Source organism: Arvicola amphibius, chromosome X (assembly GCF_903992535.2).
Source record: "Arvicola amphibius chromosome X, mArvAmp1.2, whole genome shotgun sequence".
NCBI classification, from domain to species: Eukaryota; Metazoa; Chordata; class Mammalia; order Rodentia; family Cricetidae; genus Arvicola; species Arvicola amphibius.
Genome location: NC_052065.1, coordinates 33,968,175 through 33,987,981, shown reverse-complemented (window position 1 = coordinate 33,987,981; position 19,807 = coordinate 33,968,175). Strand labels below are relative to the sequence as shown.

At 40.2% G+C, this 19,807-nt stretch overlaps 1 protein-coding gene across 1 annotated transcript; it reads right to left on the bottom strand.

The window, feature by feature from the left end:
• Positions 1–1,617: 1,617 nt before the first annotated feature.
• On the bottom strand, positions 1,618–17,601 carry Rgn (regucalcin). The gene is made up of 7 exons (XM_038316334.1): positions 17,441–17,601; positions 16,765–16,942; positions 14,443–14,625; positions 9,981–10,196; positions 8,161–8,292; positions 3,255–3,409; positions 1,618–2,264 (listed from the first exon to the last, which is right to left on the bottom strand). The coding sequence occupies exons 2-7, from the start codon at positions 16,925–16,927 to the stop codon at positions 2,214–2,216; spliced, it is 900 nt and encodes a 299-aa protein (XP_038172262.1). The 5' UTR covers positions 16,928–16,942; positions 17,441–17,601; the 3' UTR covers positions 1,618–2,213.
• Positions 17,602–19,807: the final 2,206 nt, after the last annotated feature.

Sequence of the window (19,807 nt, the reverse complement as noted above, 5' to 3'; positions counted from 1 at the left end):
AAGGTGATTTAAGAATTTATAAATGGGCTGGTGTGCATTTCAGTGCTAGAGCACATGTTCAACATGTGTCTAAATTTAATCCCCATAATCCAAATATGAGTAAAATTAAATATTATTGAAGGTCAAACTAACGCGACTAAAACAATTTTGAAGTTGAGAGCTGGTAGTGGTGGCTCATATCTGTAATTCCATTACTTTCGAGGCTGAGACAGAAGGACTATCATGAGTTCAAGGCCTGTTTGAGTGACAGTGATATTTTGTCTAAAAAAAGAGACAAAACAAAGCAAACTTAAACAAAATAGAATAAATTTGGAGAAATCACACTATTTAGTAGTGTGTGCATATGTGTGCATGTATATATAAGTGTGTGTGTGGTATGTGTGTGTGTGATACTAGGGACTGAACACAGAGCCTTATACATGGTGAACAAGCCTTTAACTGCTGAGCTACAACCCCAGTCTGGCACTACCCAATTTTAAGGTCAATTTAAAGGGACAGAAAGAATATCAGTGATCTGAGGTTGGGGTAAAAGCATGCTGAAGGGCAGAAAGAAAAGGTGACAGTGGGACACAAGTAAACTTTTGGGGGTAGTGAACAGATTCACTACTTTTTATGTGGTTGATATGAATATATGACATACATATGAATATATGATAATTTTATACACCTTAAATATGATCAGGCTAATTATAGCTCAATAATATTACTTTAAAAAAAATTCTTCCAGGCAGTGGTGGTGCACTCCTTTAATCCCAGCACTCAGAAGGCAGAGACAGACAGATCTCTGTGAGTTTGACTCTAGCCTGGTCTACAAGAGCCAGTTCCAGGACAGTCTCCAAAGCTACAGAGACACCCTGTCTCGAACACCCCTCCAGGAAGTCCTACAGCCAGTAGTTACCTGCCCACTGGGGCGTGGCCTCTTGTCTGGCCTCTTTTCTGGCTGTGGGATCCGGTTTCTGATCTCCGCTGCAGCAGAGGATTCTGATTTGTGAGTCTACCCCTAAATAAATAACCGTCTATTTCTCAATTCTGAGCTAGTGTGGGATTTCTTTTAAGTGTCCTTCTTCACCCACTCGCCCGACCCGCCACAAAAACTTTCCAAACTCGGCATGGTGGCACACACACATCTCTAATCCTAGCATCTGGGAAATGGAGGCAGGAGGATCAGGAGTTCAAGGCCATCCTTAACTACACAGAAAGCTCAAAGTCAGCATGAACTACATGAAAGAGACCTCATCTCAATAAAAAAGTGGAAGAGGGCTGGAGAAATTACTCAGCAGTTAAGAGCACTGGATGTTCTTCCAGAGGATCCAGGTTCAATTCCCAGCAATGATATTAGCTCTTAAATGAGATCTAATGGTCTCTTCTGTCTGATGCCCTTTTCTGTTATGCAGGCATACATGCAAATAACGCAGTCACATCCATAAAATACCTAAATAAATAAATATTTAAAAAGGAAGAGGAGAAAGAGGAAGCAGCAGCAGCACTCAGTGAGATGGCTCAGTCAATAAAGGTACTATCTGAGATCAAGTTCTTGAAATAGGATTTGCACACACACACACACACACACACACACACACACATGGATGAATAAATAAATGAAAAAAGGAACATAAATTCTTTGCCATGTGATGTATTTTTTTTATATCCAGTAGGCAGCAGTTAGAACCACAGATTGTGCCACAGTGTTTGTATCATATCCTGTGACAGTATTTTAGTTTGTAAAAATAACACACAGGAAGTATCCCAAAATCATTATAAATCACCAGTTTCTATGCATTAATTTTTTGAAGCTTTGGATACAGCAAGTATGGAATGCAGGAATAAAATGGACATAGTCCCATTTCAACCCAAGAGCAATTTGCAGTCATCAGGCTGATTGATAGTTGAACAACTTTTTGCATTTTTATAGGATTATTTTTAATAGAAAGCCTAGAGTGTGCTATTAAAGCCACTTATTCTCTGTGAAAAATTCTCTACTTAAAAAAAAAAACTAGGGATGTAGTTCACTGTTAGTTTATGTTCTTAATTAATATGTCACACACTGGGTTTATTCCCCAGCACCCAGTCAAAACTATAAATTAAAGCCTAACCCTGCTATATCATTGTTTCATTAAAAAAAAAAGCTAGATTGAAATTTCATTGATTTAAGTCCCTTAGTTCTTCAGTTGTCTTCAAAGCATTTTCTTCTGACAGCAAGGAAGAGCTGCAGTTTACCCTGCATAGGAATATGGGGCGATTCCTTTGACCCCAAGACCAGTTATCTGTTGGGAAAAAAGAATGAAACTGATAAATTATAATCTTCAAACCATTGTTACAAATCCAGGCATGGTGGCTCATACAGTACTTGGGCGGTTGAGGCAGGAAGACTACATACCCAGCCTGGGCTATGTAGTGAGATCTTGTCACAAACAAACACCAAGCAAATTGAGATTTATAATAATATGTATAGGGGCTAGAGAGATGGCTCAGTGGTTAAGAGCACTGACTGCTCTTCTAGAAGACCGGAAGTTCAATTCCCAGCAACCACATGGTGGCTCACCACCATCTATAATGAGATCTGGTGCCTTCTTCTGGCCTACAGGCATACATGTAGGCAGAACACTATATATAATAAATAAATAAACATAATAACATGTCTAGCTACTTTTAATAACCCCATTTTAGTTTTTATCATGAAAAAGAGTTAGGTATTACATGGTTCAACCAGTCATTCACATACATTCTAGCTCAATGAGCGATCATGCACACTGATATAGAACAATTTAATTCTATTATTTTTTTCATCTGTCAAGGAAGGTAGGTTTTTATTTGTTTGTTTGTTTCGGTTTTTCAAGACAGGGTTTCTCTGTGTAGCCCAGGCTGTCCTGGAACTCTCTCTGTGTAGACCAGACTGGCTTCCAACTCACAGAGATTTGCCTGCTTCTGCCTCCCGAGTGCTGGGATTAAAGGCATGCGCCACCACCACCTGACTCATGTATGGTTTTTTAAATCAGTGTTTGCTCTGTCACAAAAAATTGTTAAAAACCTGCACATCTTTTTATGATATCAGAACAATCAGATGATCTTACAAACACTATTGAAGCATGCAAATATATCAAAATACTGAAAGTAGGTCAGACACATCATTCTGAACTTTACATAATTTATAGTCTAGATTAACACAACAATCACATGGTTTTTGGGAAGTATGCAGAAGCACTGATCAGTTATTTAACAGAATACCCTCCACACCCCCCAAAAGGCCACATCACCTTGAAAATGCCACCAGCATCAGGCTGCCTCAGAAGGCCTTCAGCATCCATCCCATCCCTGGCACAGGTCACATACATTTCAGAGTAATCCTTTCCTCCAAAGCAGCATGATGTTGTTTTATCAACAGGCAACTTTACAGTTTGGAGTCTTTTTCCTAGGTCAACAAATACTTTATTTGAAATTTAAGTCTAGACATTTGCAACATACACAATGCTTCTGGAGCTTTTATGAAGGACAGGGATGGTCTAAAAGATTGTGGGGGTCAGAATTCATCCCTTGGAAGGGGCTAATGCACAACAAAATGGCGTACCAACATGTGCTGATTACATCAGCTTAAAACCTGAGGAAGCTTGGAAAGGAATTCTAGACACAAAAGAAAGCATGGCTTCTTGGTAGCCAGCATCTCTCCCACCCCCACCCCGATCCCTCCCCAACCCCCCCCCCCCCCCCCCCCGCCAAAGGGCTTTGCATGCTGGCAGTGAGCAGGAGCTCCACAACTCCTTTAAGAGAAGGCTTACTGACTCAGCATCAGAAACAGCAGCTTCTATCCTAATCTCCAACAAAATAGACTTCAAACTAAAACTAATCAAAAGAGACAAAGAAGGACATTTCATATTAGTCACAAATCCATGAAGAGGAAATCTCAATACTGAACATCCATGCCCCAAATACAAGGGCACCCTCTTATGTCAAAGAAACACTTCTAAAGCTTAAATCATATATTAAACCCCACACACTAATAGTGGGAGACTTCAACACTCCCCTCTCACCACTGGACAGGTCAGTCAGACAAAAAATTAACAGAGAAATAAGGGAACTAACAAATGTTATGACTCAGATGGACTTAAAAGACATCTGTAGAATATTCCATCCAAACAGAAAAGAATATACCTTTTTCTCAGCACCTCATGGAACCCTCTCAAAATTGACTACATACTCAGTAACAAAACAAACCTCAACAGATACAAAAAAAATTGGAATAACCCCATGTATCTTATCAGATCACCAAAGCTTAAAACTAGAATTCAACATCAATACTAATTCCAGAAAGCCCACAAACACATGGAAATTAAACAATGCTCACCTGAATCATCAATGGGTCAAAGAAGAAATAAAGGGAGAAATTAAAGACTTCATAAAATTCAATGAAAATGACCACACAACATACCCAAATTTATGGAACACAATGAAAGCAGTGTTAAGAGGAAAGTTCATAGCACTAAACACCTACATAAAGAGGCTGGAAAAATCCCACACTAGTGAATTAACAGAACATTTGAAAACTTTAGAACGAAAAGAAGCAAACTCACCTAAGAGAACTAGATGGCAGGAAATAATCAAATTGAGAGCTGAAGGGCTGGAGAGATGGCTCAGAGGTTAAGAGCATTGCCTGCTCTTCCAAAGGTCCTGAGTTCAATTCCCAGAAACCACATGGTGGCTCACAACCATCTGTAATGGGGTCTGGTGCCCTCTTCTGGCATGCAGGCATACACACAGACAGAATATTGTATACATAATAAATAAATAAATAAATAAATAAATAAATAAATATTTTTTAAAAAATTGAGAGCTGAAATCAATTAAATAGAAACAAAGAAAACAATACCAAGAATCAATGAGACAAAGAGTTGGTTCTGCTAGAAAATCAACAAAATAGACAAACCTTTATTCAAATTAACTAAAAGGCAGAGAGAGAATATCCAAATTAACAAAATCAGAAATGAAAAGGGGGGCATAACAACAGACACAGAGGAAATACAGAGAATCATTAGGCCGTATTTAAAAAACCTATACTCCATAAAATTGGAAAACTTAAAGGAAATGGACAAACTTCTGGATAAATATCACTTACCAAAATTAAATCAAGACCAGATAAACAAATTAAACAGACCTATAACTGTTGAAGAAATAGAAACAGTCATCAAAAGTCTCCCAACCAAAAAAAGCTCAGGACCAGATGGTTTCAACTCAGAATTCTACAAGATTTTCAAAGAAAACTAATACCAATACTCTTCAAATTGTTCCATACAATAAGAACAAAGGGAACATTGCCAAACTCTTTTTATGAGGCTACAATTATCCTGATACCCAAACCACACAAAGACATTGTTAAGAAAAAAATTACAGATCAGTTTCACTCATGAATATTGATGCAAAAATACTCAATAAAATACTGGCAAATCGAATCCAAGAACACTTCAGAACCATCATCTAACATGATCAAGTTGGCTTCATCCCAGAGATGCAGGGATAGTTCAACATATGAGAATCTATCAATGTAATTCACTATATAAACACACTAAAATAAAAAGCACACGATAAATCATATTAGATGCCAAAAAAGCTTTTGACAAAATACAACATCCCTTCATGATAAAGGTCTTGGAGAGAGCAGGAATACAAGGAACATACCTAAACATAATAAAGGCAATATACAGCAAGCCAACAGCCAATATCACACTAAATGGAGAGAAAGAAATCAGAGAAACATCACCCTTCACAATAGCCACAAATAGCATAAAGTATCTCAGAGGAACTCTAATCAAACAAGTGGAAGACTTGTATGACAAGAACTTAAATCTTTGAAGAAAGAAATTGAAAACACCAGAAAGTGAAAAGATCTCCCGTGCTCTTGGGTAGGTAGAATAAACATAGTAAAAATGGCAGTCTTACCTAAAACAATCTACAGATTCAACGTAATGTCTATCAAAATCCCAGAAAAAACCCAGACACAGAAAGACAATTATCACATGTACTCACTCATAGGTGGTTTTTAAACATAAATCAAAGAAAGCCAGCCTGCAAACCACAATTCCCAGAGAAATTAGACAACAATGAGGACACTAAGAGAGACTTACATACATCTAATCTACATGGGAAGTAGAAAGTAGGAAAAGACAATATCTCCTGAGTAAATTGGGAGTATGGGGACCTTGGGGGAGGGTTGAATGGGGAGCAGAGAAAAATGTAGAGCTCAATAAATATGAATAAAAATATCCCAGCAAATTTTTTCACAGACCTTGAAAGAACAGTACTCAATTTTATATGGAAAAGCAAAAATCCAAGGATAGCCAAAACAATCCTGTACAACAAAAGAATTTCTGGAAAGATCACAATCCCTGACTTCAAATTCTTCCACAGAGATACAGTACTGAAAACAGCCTAGTATCAGCATACAAACAGACAGAAGGACCAATGGAACCAAACTGAAGACCTGGACATTAATCCACACACCTTTGAACACCTGATTTTTGAAAAAGAAGCAAAATATATCAAATGAATAATAAATATCAAAAAGAAAGCATATTTAACAAATGGTGCTGGCATAACTGGATATCAACATGTAGAAGAATGAAAATAGATCCATATCTATTACCATCATAAACCTCAAGTTCAAATGGATCACAGACATCAACATAAAGCCAGCCACACTGAATGTCACAGAAGAAAAAGTGGGAAGTACACTTGAACGCATTGGCACAGGAGACCACTTCCTAAATATAACCCTAGTAGCACAGACACTGAAACAACTAATAAGTGGGACCTCCTGAAACTGAAAAGCTTCTGTAAAGCAAAGGACATGGTCAATAAGACAAGATGACAGCCTACAGAATGGGAAAAGATCTTCACCAACCCTGCATCAGACAGAGGACTGATCTCCAAAATATACAAAGAACTCAAGAAATTGGTCATCAAAAGAACAAATAATCCAAAAAAAGGAGTACAGACCTAAACAGAAAACTCTCAACGGAGGGATCTAAAATGGCTGAAAGACACTTAAGGAAATGTTCAACATCCTTAGTCATCAGAGAAATGCAAAGAAAAATGTGGTACATTCACACAATGGAGTACTACACAGCAGAAAAAAATAATGACATCTTGAAATTTGCAGGCAAATGGATAGAGCTAGAAAACATTATTTTGAGTAAGGTAATCCAGACACAGAAAGATAATTATCATATGTACTCACCCATAAGCGTTTTTTAAACATAAAGCAAAGAAAATCAGCCTACAAATCACAATCCCAGAGAACCTAGAAAACAATGAGGACTCTAAGAGAGACATACATGGATCTAATCTACATTGGAAGTAGAAAAAGAAAAGATCTCCTGAGTAAATTAGGAGCATGGGGACCTTGGGAGGGGGTTGAAGGGGAGGGGAGAGGCAGGGAGGGGAGCAGAAAAAAATCAATAAAAATATAAAATATATAACATAAAAAATAAAAAAGAAACAGCAGCTTCCTGGTTTTCCTGGTTCATGATGCCAGCATGAACTCTGACTCTTTCAGGAGCCTGAGCACTTGAATGGGGTTTGTGAACAACATGTTATTAGTTGCTTAATGGTGACATAGACCAGCTGCAATCCTGGAGCTGGGGCAGCATGCATGGCTCTCAGAGGCCTCTACCATGTTGGACTGGGTGAAGCCAACAGGCAGGATCGTGGAGTTGGTCCTAGAAATGCCTGCTAAGCATTTTTAGAAGTGGTCCTGGTCAGAAAAAGATTACAGATAAAATTATGTTTTGCAATAAAAACAAATTCAGTTGGAAAAGACCTCTAAATGGGTTACATTATTGGATAAATGTACATGGGCTTGAGAGAGAGAAGAAAAAAATAGAAAAAAATAAAACAGTCTTTAAAGAGATAGAGTACAGACAGTCATAGATTAAAGGAATAAAGAAAAATAAGCAATGTATAGCTGGAAAATACACAGAGTATGAATTATTTATAATATTGTGTTTTCTTTGAATTTTTTGACTACAGAGAGATATTTGCTTTTGGGGCTGCTAAGTTAAACCAATATATATATATTGCTCAGTTAAGACCACTAACATAACTCTAACTGTATTAGTAATGATCTCTAGTTTTCTGGACTGGGTAGGCAGTTCCATTTTGTTTCCAGCGTACCTGTCTCAGGATCTAGACGAATTACTCTTCCTCCATTGTAACAGGCCACCCAAAGCTTTCCCTCAGCATCAATGCACATTCCATCTGGGATTTGTTCATCTTTCTCCATCTTGTAAACAATTCTGCGGTTGGCTGCAGTTGAAAACCAAAACCAAAACACGACAAAACAATGGGTCACACAATGCTGACGAGTAGACAGTGCACTCTCAAGCTGCTTATAAATACTGGTCACTTTTGCTTGTCTAGTGGCTGGCATGTGAACAAAGGATTTTTACTACATGATTTGAGATAGATTCACTACCTTTTGTCTTTATAGATATATATGTCTAAGATTTCTAAGACTTCAGAGGAAAAGAAAAGTTTTACTTTCTTTTTTTTTCACTTCTGGAGATAGAACTCAGAGCCTTGTGTATAGTAGGCAAATGTTCTACCACTAAGCTCAATAAAGCTGCATTACCTATTTATTTTGATATAAGTTCTCATTTTATATCCAAGGATGACCCAAAATTCATTGTGTAGCCCAATCTGTCTTTAGAGTCTTAAAATAATCTTCCTGCCTCAGACTTCTGACCACGAGGATTAGTCTTGAAGGAGCAGTCATTGTATCATTTCCGAATTTTTAGTAAAGTATCAATAGATAGCTCTCTGAGGCCGACCAAAACCAAGCTTTGCAAGTGTATCTCAGACGTTCTTCAGTCTGTGTTTAGATCACTATCTTAGTTACCAACACTCCTTTTACTAAGCTGAAGATCTATATGGCAGCTTAATGGTACCATATGAACAATGCATGTACAAAACCTGGGGAGCCACTCATTTTTCTTACTTACTACAAAATCAAGAAACAATATTTAAAGAGCTTACTTATTAAAAGGGCATTCTAAAATCCTCAGGCTGCTTAAAGGAGATCCAGAATAAATAAACAATGGACAATGAAAGGTAGAAGAGGGCTGGAATTGCACCTTAGCACACACACAAAGAAATGAGTTTGGTCTCCAGCACCAAAAAAAAAAAAAAAAAAAAAAAAAAAAAAACCAATGCAGAAGAATAGCCAGCTACAAAATTCAGGTCATTCCAGCAATCAGATTGAGATATAATGGGAAAATGTTAAAACCATGTGTAAGGAAATTGGGTAAGAATAGTCATAAAAAAGAACACTACACACTTCAAAGAAAAGCCTCTGTACTGGAAGAGTTTGCCCTTGATTAAATCTACATAAAGCCTTGTGACTTTTTTCAAGTCATTTTTATGATTGGTTTTGCTTTTCCTGTCTGGAACTTTTCATCAAACAGTTTCAAGGTCTCCATTTTAAATTCTTCTAAATAGTTTTTTTCCCTAGAAGTTCCCAGTGATGGCTCATTTTACAGAACATTGATGGAACTGAACCAACCTGGAAGCACTTTTCTGTTATTTTTCCATTTCAAAGGTCGTTCATTTGCCTATGGTCAACTAAAGATCAAATAAGAATCGGGCACCCACATGCTCAGAGTTTTCCCTCTTTTCTCACACTCTGTTGTATATTACATGCCTCTAGGTGCTGATAGGTTAAGATTCATTCTCCAGGGAGGAGATGGAAAGAAAAAGTTCAGGCCTAGTTGCAGTAGGCCAGCTATAGCCCTAGACCCAAATAGCAGAGTTCAGCTGTGCTGGGGACCACAATTTGACTGGCAGCTCAGTCAAGTCTGAGTCATCTTTAATTTCAAAGTTCTGTAGTTGACAAATAAATACTTTTTCACATGGACTGTGGGAGAGATCCCTTACTAATCATCAAGATATAAAAATGGTATGAGTGGTATTATAAAAAATAATAAAGATGTTCTTACAGATCTGTCCTGTATGCAGGTCATAGTCAAAGGCATCCACAGAGTAGGACAGGCTGTCAATATAGTAGAAAATTTTATGGTCCAGGGACCAATCCAAACCATTGGAGATGTCTACTTGGTCGAAGTATTTCTTAACGTTGTGATCAGGAAAGAGGGAGTACAAGGACCCTTGGTGCCGCTCAAGTACTGCCGGGGCTGTTTCCTCAGCCATGGTGCCTTTGGGACACAAAGAACATTAGCTCAGTCCTGTAGATATTCATCCTGTACAATCCCCATCTTCCTTTACTATGGATCATTTGCAGTATTTTAGTTAAGAAACCCACCCTAAGGCTGGGTGTGATAACACACTTATGATACCAACACTTTAGATTAGGAGACACGAGGGTGAATTTGAAACAGCTCGGTGACTTTGAGGTCCAGTTGGGCTACATAACAACCCCCTTCCTCAAACTCTCTCTCTCTCTCTCTCTCTCTCTCTCTCTCTCTCTCTCTCTCTCTCTCTCTCAAACATGCACACACATACACAAATGCACACACACACTATTTAGCAATTTAGATATGGTTTCAAATAAGAAGGGATAAACATGAACTAACCTCATTTTTTCCTACTGAGCACAAGTATAAAACCTGAACAAAATTCATGGTATACGCTAAGTGTGGTGGCCCCTCCCCTGTAATCCCAGCACTCTGGAAGCCGAAGGAGGACGATCAGAAGATTGGGGACAGCCTGAGATATGTAAGAATGTAACCCCTTAAGAGATTTGTGGACTCCTTGGCTCATCCTCAGCCTGTATCACATGTTCTAAAGGATTTAAACAATGTGCAGGGTCTCATAACACAATATTCATAATCTCTAGGATATAACCTAAAATTATTTGGTGCTATCATTTGGCATTGAATGTCTCTGAAAGCCCATGTGTTTAATGGCTTGTGAGATGCTGTGACTTTTTAGGGGGTGGAGCCTATTAGAAGTCTCAGGTCATTGGATGCATGACTTTTAAGGGGGTTGTGGAACACTGGCCAGTCTAGTCATCCTTTACTTGCTGGCTCACAAGATGTGCAATTTGCTCTATCACACATTCTCAACACAATATGCTTCCTTACTAGAGGCCCAAAGCAATAGGGTCATTTGATCATGGACTAGAACCTTTAAAGATGTGTATCAAAATAACCTTTTTTCTCTTTGTAAGTTAATCACCTTAGTTATCTCATTATTGTGACGGAAAGATAACTAATAAATTGAGCAACAAAGGGAAGGGTGGATGACTCAGTAAGTGTAGGAAATCAATAGATTATGAAAATCATATGGCACAGATGTTGGAAGGTTTTATTAAAGACTAATGCAAGTTTTATAAAAAAAATTGTAGAGCCGGGCAGTGGTGGCTCACGCCTTTAATCCCAGTACTCGGGAGGCAGAGGCAGGCGGATCTCTGTGAGTTCAAGACCAGCCTGGTCTATAAGAGCTAGCTCCAGGACAGGCTCTAAAGCTGCAGAGAAACCCTGTCTCAAAAAAAATTGTAAACAGTCACGAATCTCAGAATAGAACACATTGCCAAAGTATTAGAAGCTGTGAAGAATAACCAAACAAAACTAGAGAGTGCACTGGACCAACTCAATAGTAGAAGAGCATCAACAAGAACAAAGGGTCAGTGTAGTCTGTTAGAGCAATGGAAATAAGGTAATGGGCTGGAGAGATGGCTCAGTGGTTAAGAGCACTCCCAAATGTCCTGAGTTCAGTTCCCAGCAACCATATGGTGGCTCATAACCATAATGAGATCTGTAGGTATACATGCAGGCAGAACACTGTATACATAATTAAAAAGAGCAGACCCTGTAGCCACAGGACAGCAAAAGGGCTAACACCTCATTGGGTGCCCAGAGAAAAAGAAAAAGTGAAGGCCAAAGGTTTTTAAAGGTTATGTGACTCAAAACTTTCCAGATTGGAGAAAATTATCAAAGTTTTCAGTAGACTTAAGAAGCTGAGCAAATCCAAAACATAATGAACAGAAAGGAACCCAGACCTTCACACACTGTGATCAAATTGCTGAAACCCAAAGTCAAATAAAGATACTTAAAAACAATGAAGGAAAAATGTCATATCACATATGGTAGGCAAAGAGGGGAGTTACAGGTTGAAAACGGCCAATTCACTAAGAATACACAGTAATTTTAAATGTCTACGTATTTAATAGTAGTGCTTTAAAATACACAAAGAAAAATTTGTCATACCTGAAAAAAGGTAGAAAAATACTGAATTATACTGTGAACAATCAACATCCTTCTCTCAGTGGCAGAAAGTAGACGAAATGGCGGCAAGGCCGTAGAAGAACTGAGAGTGGAGAGTTACTGCCGCTTACAGAACAATTTGCCCAGCAACAGCAGCATATGCATTCGTCTCAAGTACTTCATTCCCTTAAGTCAATGTTCAGTATTCAGGGAGATGGACTTGGGTGACACATGCTCTCAGAGGCCAGAGCAGACTCTGATTAGAGCAAAAAAATTGGGAAGCTACTATTTCATACTTCATTTGAAAGAAGAGAAAAATAGATTGCAAATAGGAGAAGCAAGCTTGAGCGGCAAGAGGACAGTGTATAGGTCCCCCCCCTATATATATATATACATACATGTTTATAGTGTGTAGGTTCTATATATAGGTAATATGGTGTATAGGTCCTCTCTATATATACATATAGGTATATAGTGTATAAGTTCTCCTTCCCTGGGGAGGATGCGTCACTCAGCAGTTTCCTGCTATCTCAAAGTTACTTCGCAAACATTCTTCCACACTCTCAGGAAGAGACTGAAGAACATGTGGAAAGGCTATCCTTCCTCTTTCCTCCTTTATCTTAGGTTGTGTTATGTAGCCCAGGATGGCTTTGAACTTGCAATATTCCTGCCTCAGTTTCCTGAGTGCTAGGGGATAACAGGTGTATGGCACCGAGATCAACTTCATAATTCTTTATCTGGCAGAAATTATTGGTAGAGGGACTCTCTATGGATTTCCATCTTTATTCTTTCAACCTGCGCTGGGTAATCTCTGTGGTTGTAAACAGTCCAGCAAGATAGAGACCAATAGATAGCCAGTTCATGACATCTTACCTGCCTCTCCTGCTGATAGTGAGTCACCATGGGAAAGGCTGTCACAGCCAAACAACATGAGAAGGCAGTGTAGGGATGGAAAAATGGAGATGGTGAATCAATGCTGGCTAATTCCCAGGGTCATAGGAGGTGAAAAATAACTGATATTTTTAACTACAGTTAAAATTCTTTTAAAGTTATATATAGTCAGATGTAGTGTTTGATATGTGTCTATAATTCCAGCGTTTGAGACCTGGAGGCAGGAGGATTGCAAGTTTGAGGCAAACCTCAGCTGCATAGCAAGTTTGAGGGCATCCTGGGCCCCATAGTGAAACTTTTTCTCAAAGCAACAAAACAAAACAGCAGTTACTATGAAGCAGAGATGCTGCAGGACTTCAGCATCACCAGTGAGGGGCAGAGAGACAGCGTGTACCTCCAGGCTGGACGCCCTGAGAAGGACAGGACATCACCTCCACAGTATTCCAGTCAAGAATGTCTAACATCAAGCTACTCTCAAGGAAACATCATACATCTACAAAATGAAGAATGTTTTATTATTAAAGAGGGTGGGTGGGATCGTATTCTTTAAAAATGACAATGTCATAAAAAAGAGAGAAGGAGGAGGGTCAAGAAAATGCTTCATATTAAGAGGATGAAAAGACAAGTACAATATGTGATTCCAGACAGGATCCCTCACTGGAGGGGAAAATTCCATAATGGACATTATTTGGTCAGTTGACATAACAGAAATACAGATTTATTGAATCAATGCTAAACTTCTGTAAGTTGCTTACTAAATTGTATTCATGTAAAAATATGCCATTCTCACTGGGCATGGCACAGTGGCACACACTTTTAATTCCAAAACTCAGAAGGCAGAAACAGGTGTATTTCTGTGACTTCAAGGTCAGCCTGGTTTACTTAGCAAGTTTCAGCCTGGCCAAGGATGCATAGTAAGACTGTGTCCCCCCCCAAAAAAAAGCCGCTCTCCTTAGTGAACACACAAAGCACACATACATAAACATGCAACCCTAAATGTTTCTGGAGAGAGAAAGGCTCAGATAGAGTACATATTAAAACAAGAACAAAATGTTTACAAGTCACTCTCTAACTCTAGGTAAGGTTTATATATATATATATATATATATATATATATATATATATATATATGTATGTATGTATATATATATATATATATATATACGTTCATTATATAGTATTACTTATTTTGGTAGAACATTTATCTAGTACATATACATTTTTGTTCCATCCCACAGCAACCAACACACACACACACACACACACACACACACACACACACACACAGAAAGAGTAAGATTCAAACACAAGAAATAGGGGCAAAAAAGAGAGAAAGAAATCATACCAGCAAAGTATCTCCCAGCAGGATCCACCTTCCCATCATTGAATCGATTGTTTGTCTTATCTTTATCCACCGTGGCTAAGACAAATACTGATTGATCTTCCCAGTTCAAAGCACAAAATTTGGTTCCAATGGTGGCAACATAGCCTCCCGACTGTCGAAGTGCCACTGAGCTAACTGGGGCATCTGCAGAGGTAAAGACAATACCTAGAAGGTAGTAGGCAGTCTGGTGGTCCAGCTCAGAGGTCATTGTGTCATGTTTCATCTCTTAGGCAGGGGTTCAGTGATTTTTTTTTCGAGACAGAGTTTCACTGTTTAGCTCTGGCTGTCCTGGAACTTGCTTTGTAGACCAGTCTAGGCTGGCCTCAAACTCATAGAGATCTGCCTGCCTCTGCCTCCCGCGTGCTGGGATTAAAGGAGTGCACCACCACCCCGTGGGTCCAGTGATTTTAATGGTACCAAGATGTCTGACCATGTAGCTGAGGGGTAGCCCCAATCTCAGTATTCTCTTGCCTCTTGCCTCTTGCCTCTACCTTCTGAATACTAGTATTATTGGTGTGCACTGCCATATTAGTTAATACCATGTTGAAAGAGTCCTTATTTTTAATATATTTAATTACAAATTGTTTCTCATTTTCCAAATATTTTTGAAAGTATGCATGGTAAGAATAATACGATTGTATATGCAATGAAATACAACCCTTATATCTCTATTATATTCCTATATTTTTATTTTAATAGTTAGCTTTTCTGGTTTTAATTTTCTTCCCTGTATTAAGAAGAAACCTTTTTAAGTGGAGAGAGATTACCATGTTGAGTATCACAGGAAATACACTTATCTGAGTTTGTTTAGAAACATTTCCCAAGCACCTCATCAAAGCCAAATGCTCTTAGCTCAAAGCCCTGCTCAGAAGTTGACTCAAGCCCTTGGGGACCCTGGGAATATATAAGACCCTATAAGGAGGGTCATGCTCTTAACAAGGAATCTAACTACAGCCTGAGATGCCTCCTGATAATTTAGCTTTCTAAACTCCTGCTAACACATAGACCCTTTGCAAGACTGGGAGACTTTGCTAATTATGGGTAGGAATTTGGGGAATGCTGGGAATGAGGGACCAGGGAAGGCAGAGGCAGAAGCATTCTGCTTGGAGCTATAAACACACTGATGGGTAAGTTTGAAGCTGCTTCTAGTGGAAGCAAGAACCTGTGAGTTCCACATCAACCTTAGCTATATATCAAGCCCTTGCCTTATAAAGAAAACGGTTCAGTAGGTAAGGGCTCTTTGCCACCAAGTCTGATAATCTGAGTTCAATCCCCAAAACTCATATAGTGGAAAGAAAAGAGTTCCAAAAGTTGTCCTCTGACTTTATATGGTGGAAGGACTGAACCAACTCCTGCAAGTTCTTCTCTGACGTCAACATGGGTGCGGTGGAAACAGTATGCCCCCCACACAAAATCAATTTTTTCAAAAAGTTTGGGAATGCAACTTGTGGTGTTTGTGTGTCCTGGTTTCAATCTTCAGCACCAGGGAAACATGCTTTAAACTCACAGTTGGATTCATGGGAAGAGAGCAGAAACCAGAAATTCCCTTTGACTTAGGAAAATCCTGCTATCTCTTCCCAAGGATCCAATAACAAAAACAGAAACTTGTTTGCCTACTCAATAAGCACTCCCGGCCCATTGCCTTGAGACATAGAAAGCCCTAAAAACTCCTCTGAAACCACAAAGCTCTCTTGGGAATCCTGTCAGTAATCTCACATTTGTGCAGGGAGTAAACAGTACTGCTTGATGCTTTTGAAGCCTAGGAACTCTTTTTTTTCCACAAAGAACTGACACATCTGTTTATATTGTTGGTTTTTTTTAATGGAGGTCTTGGCCTAACCAGAGTAGATAGCTTTTGCTATGCCACTAATGGAGTGTTCGCCATGAATACTGTTATCTGAAGGCAATTACTATACTGAGACACTATAGTACCTCAGCATTAAAACAAAAACAGGGCCCTGGAAGCACAGTTTTGTGGTAGAGTACTTGCTGAGCATGCCTGAAGTCAAGGGTTCCATCTCCAGCATCACAAACTAAAGCAAAGGAAGGTGGGAATGCTGTGCTCCATGCAAGAGAATGAGAAAAATATTGATGATCATCACTGGGTTCAAGTGGGAACACATGGATCACAGGCACGGAGACCATGATAACCCAAAAGATTTCAAAGTAGCTTTAGTCAGGCTTTAAGAAGAAAGACCCAAGGCAATGATGTCCCCCTTATATCCCTCCAAGCTGGGAAAAGATGGCTAACTGTGAGGAAAGGAGCTCAGCTTTCATTCTTACCCACGGCCACTCGTTGCACATGCTTGCTGAGTGAGTCCCATCGACAAACCTTCTTTGCAGGGATGTCTACAAACAGCAGAGAGTTGGATGCCTCCTCCCATACCGGAGACTCCCCACACCTGCAGTTCTCTCGTAACACACATTCGATCCTGATGGAAGACATGGTCGCAGGAAAAGCCTATTAAAGGGAACAAAGAATAAATGAAAGGCAATTGTATAGAGCAAATTCAGCACAAGACCCAGTACGGATGGCAGGGATACCTTGGTTTCTGGCATTGTGCAGATATGACAGTTTTCTGAAATTCCAGGTTAATGGCAATCCTGCATTGGGCAATTCTATCTGCACCAGGTTTCCAACAACTCAGACAGTACTGAGTGTTTTGAGCAATAAAGTATTTTTTTAGTTAAGATATGCACAGTAGCACTGTAAATGTAGCTTTTATATGCACTGGGATGACAAAAAACTGTTACTTGTTTTATTATAAAATTAATTTTATTAAGGCAGTCTGGAACCAAATGTGAAATCTCCTTGAAGTATGACAATATTGGATCAGAACAAAAAGGCGGGTGTACATCCCCCCCCCCCCATCAGAGCAAGGCATAGCAGCAGGTGGTGAGGAGGAAAAAGAAGAAAGGGCTAGTAGAACATGACATGAGGCATCCTCAGTCAACTTACCAGTGAGGGTCTTTTCAAGCTGCCTTTAAAACAGAGGAGAAAAGAAGCACTCTGCCCCCCACACCTTGGTGGTACTAACTCAGCAAGAGTGCTGGTCAGCCTTTTATGCTAGCACCCTGACCTCCAAGGGGCGGGCAGCTCCCTTATTGGTGGCCCCTCTGGGTGTCTGCAGGTCACCTTTTTATGCTCTCACTCCTCCCTCATCAATTGATGCTATTGATCTCCTTGGGGGATAGCCAGTTTTAGAAATGTATTCATCAGTGATAATACACTGAATTAAGTTAACAGCCAGAGGCTTGGTGTGTGGCCAGGGTACAAGAGTTTCCTAGTGCTAGGGCTTGGGGTTAATATCTAGTTCTGTCCCTACCTCCCCCCAAAAGCCTATGTCCATTTTCAAATTCAGACAGTCGCAGGTGTGAAGGGCATTTTCCCTGGTACATGGGGTTTTTTTGTGGTAATGCGGGGCATGGGTGTGGATAGAACCAGGACCCTCTGCTACAGTGCTCCACCTCTCACTCCCTTAGTTGATGAAGCTTGGCTCCTTGAGGCTAGTTGGCAGGGAGCCTTGAATCCCACAGGCAAAGAACAATCTATGCTTGAACTTTAGGCCAAAGACTGTAACCAGTGAACTGGGAGAAATAAAAATAAGAAAAATTATCAGAAAAATAGAGATCTGTCAAGAATTCTCCCTTGAAGGAGCAGGAAACTTGGCTCTGCAAGTCTGCCCCAGTAGGCCTTAGTGCTGATGGAAATTGGGGCAACATCATGCTTCTCCCAGGGGTCTACCTGCTTTGAAGTAAGCAGTTCCACGCATGGGTGGGCAAGTGAATACAAGGGTCGGGGTAGAACAAGCTTTGGTTTAATGTTTCCTTCAATAAATTGCATGATTTTTAGAAACACAGCTCAGACCTCTGTCTCAAAGTATTAACTACCAGCACTGTAGCATTTGCCATGTTTCATTGGCTGTTGAAAATTGGCCCAGGCTCCAAAGGGCTTTCATGCTATCAGTCTTAGATAAGCCGTAAGATCAGACGCAGGACTTTTGCAATAGCATTTTTAACCCCACAGTCTGTCCTGCAAGCAACGTGTGTGTGTGTGGGGGGGGGGGGGGCAGTGCTGCCAAATGACCCATTTTTTTGCCCGGGTTGGGGGGAAGGGAGGTTCTGACTGCAAACTGGCCGCTTGGATGGGGGTGGAGTACCTGTGCCAACGGGAGGGTTCTTCGGACAAGCTGGTAGCACTGCTGCGCCTCCCTAGGTTGGGGGCAGTGACAGCAATGACAGAGGTCTGGGAAGCTGACCGCCACCGAGCCTGCCTTGCTCCTGGCACGGGGTCTCCGGCTGGTCACGGGGCAGTCTCTGAGCAGGGTGGGAAGACAAGGGTGAGCAAATCTAGCTTCCCTGTCGCCTGGGAATCTAGCTTTCTTGCCGTCTCCACTAATGCTGTCCTGTCCTGGATATTCGCAAGGCTAGTGTCACAGCGCAGGCAGCTCAAAGGTCACGCAGAGAACCTTGGGAAGGAGAAAAAAACTCGCTGGGCAGATGGATAGCCACAGGCCTGGGGACTAGCACAGACCAGTAAGCCCTGAGGCCTCACCTTTCTCGCTCCCGGTGCTCACGCTGCCCCCCCCCCCACGTCTCCCACCGCAACTGGAAGCACCCAGCTGAATCCAGCCCTGGCAGGCATGAGAAGCAGCAGGGGCACAGCAAACTTAAACTTTGGAGTTTGGATAGCTATCTAAAGTTAATCTCTTAGTTCAACAAACAGAAAGAAGTTGTTAAAATGCCTAAGGGATTGTGACAGGGATCTGGTTAAACACAAATAGGTCGAAAAGAAAAGAACAAAGCGGTTAAACAAAGCCCTTCGTCTCCCTAGCTGGGAAGACCTTGGTGGCAACAGGCCAACCCTTGCAAAATATTTTTGGAAGGGGAAGAAAAATGACTTTATTTGATATGGTTTAAAAATCACAGGGAATAAATGATCCTAAACAACAGTTAGCTTTCCATTTCCCACCGAGAGCTATACATAGCTACACTTTTCTCCAAAACACCCCTGAGTTTGTGCTGGTTTTAGAAGTTAGTAGTTATAGTGCTCAACTGGTATGTCTGGAAGTTTCAAAGGTACTTTCATGTTATTTCTTTTCCCTTCATTGTTGTAGGGTTAGGGTGAAACTCAGAGCCACCTACCTCCAGGTATTCTACCACTGATCCACACCCCTAGCCCTTGAGAAATTGTTGCTTGACAGTCTCATTGTATATCACCAACTCCACATCAAAACTCAGCCCCCTACCTTTCTTTTCTTTTGAAACAGTCTCAGGTAGGCTGGGCTGGCCTTAAACTCAACACGATCCTCTTATGTAGATAAGA

Excerpts from the sequence above, each read along its gene's own strand:
- Rgn (XM_038316334.1), bottom strand. The coding sequence starts at position 16,927 with ATGTCTTCCATCAGGATCGAATGTGTGTTACGAGAGAACTGCAGGTGT. Across the intron at positions 3,410-8,160 it reads TCGTCTAGATCCTGAGACAG|GAAAAAGACTCCAAACTGTA; the intron begins GTACGCTGGAAA and ends TTGTTGACCTAG. Across the intron at positions 2,265-3,254 it reads ATGCTGGTGGCATTTTCAAG|ATAACTGGTCTTGGGGTCAA; the intron begins GTGATGTGGCCT and ends TTTTCCCAACAG.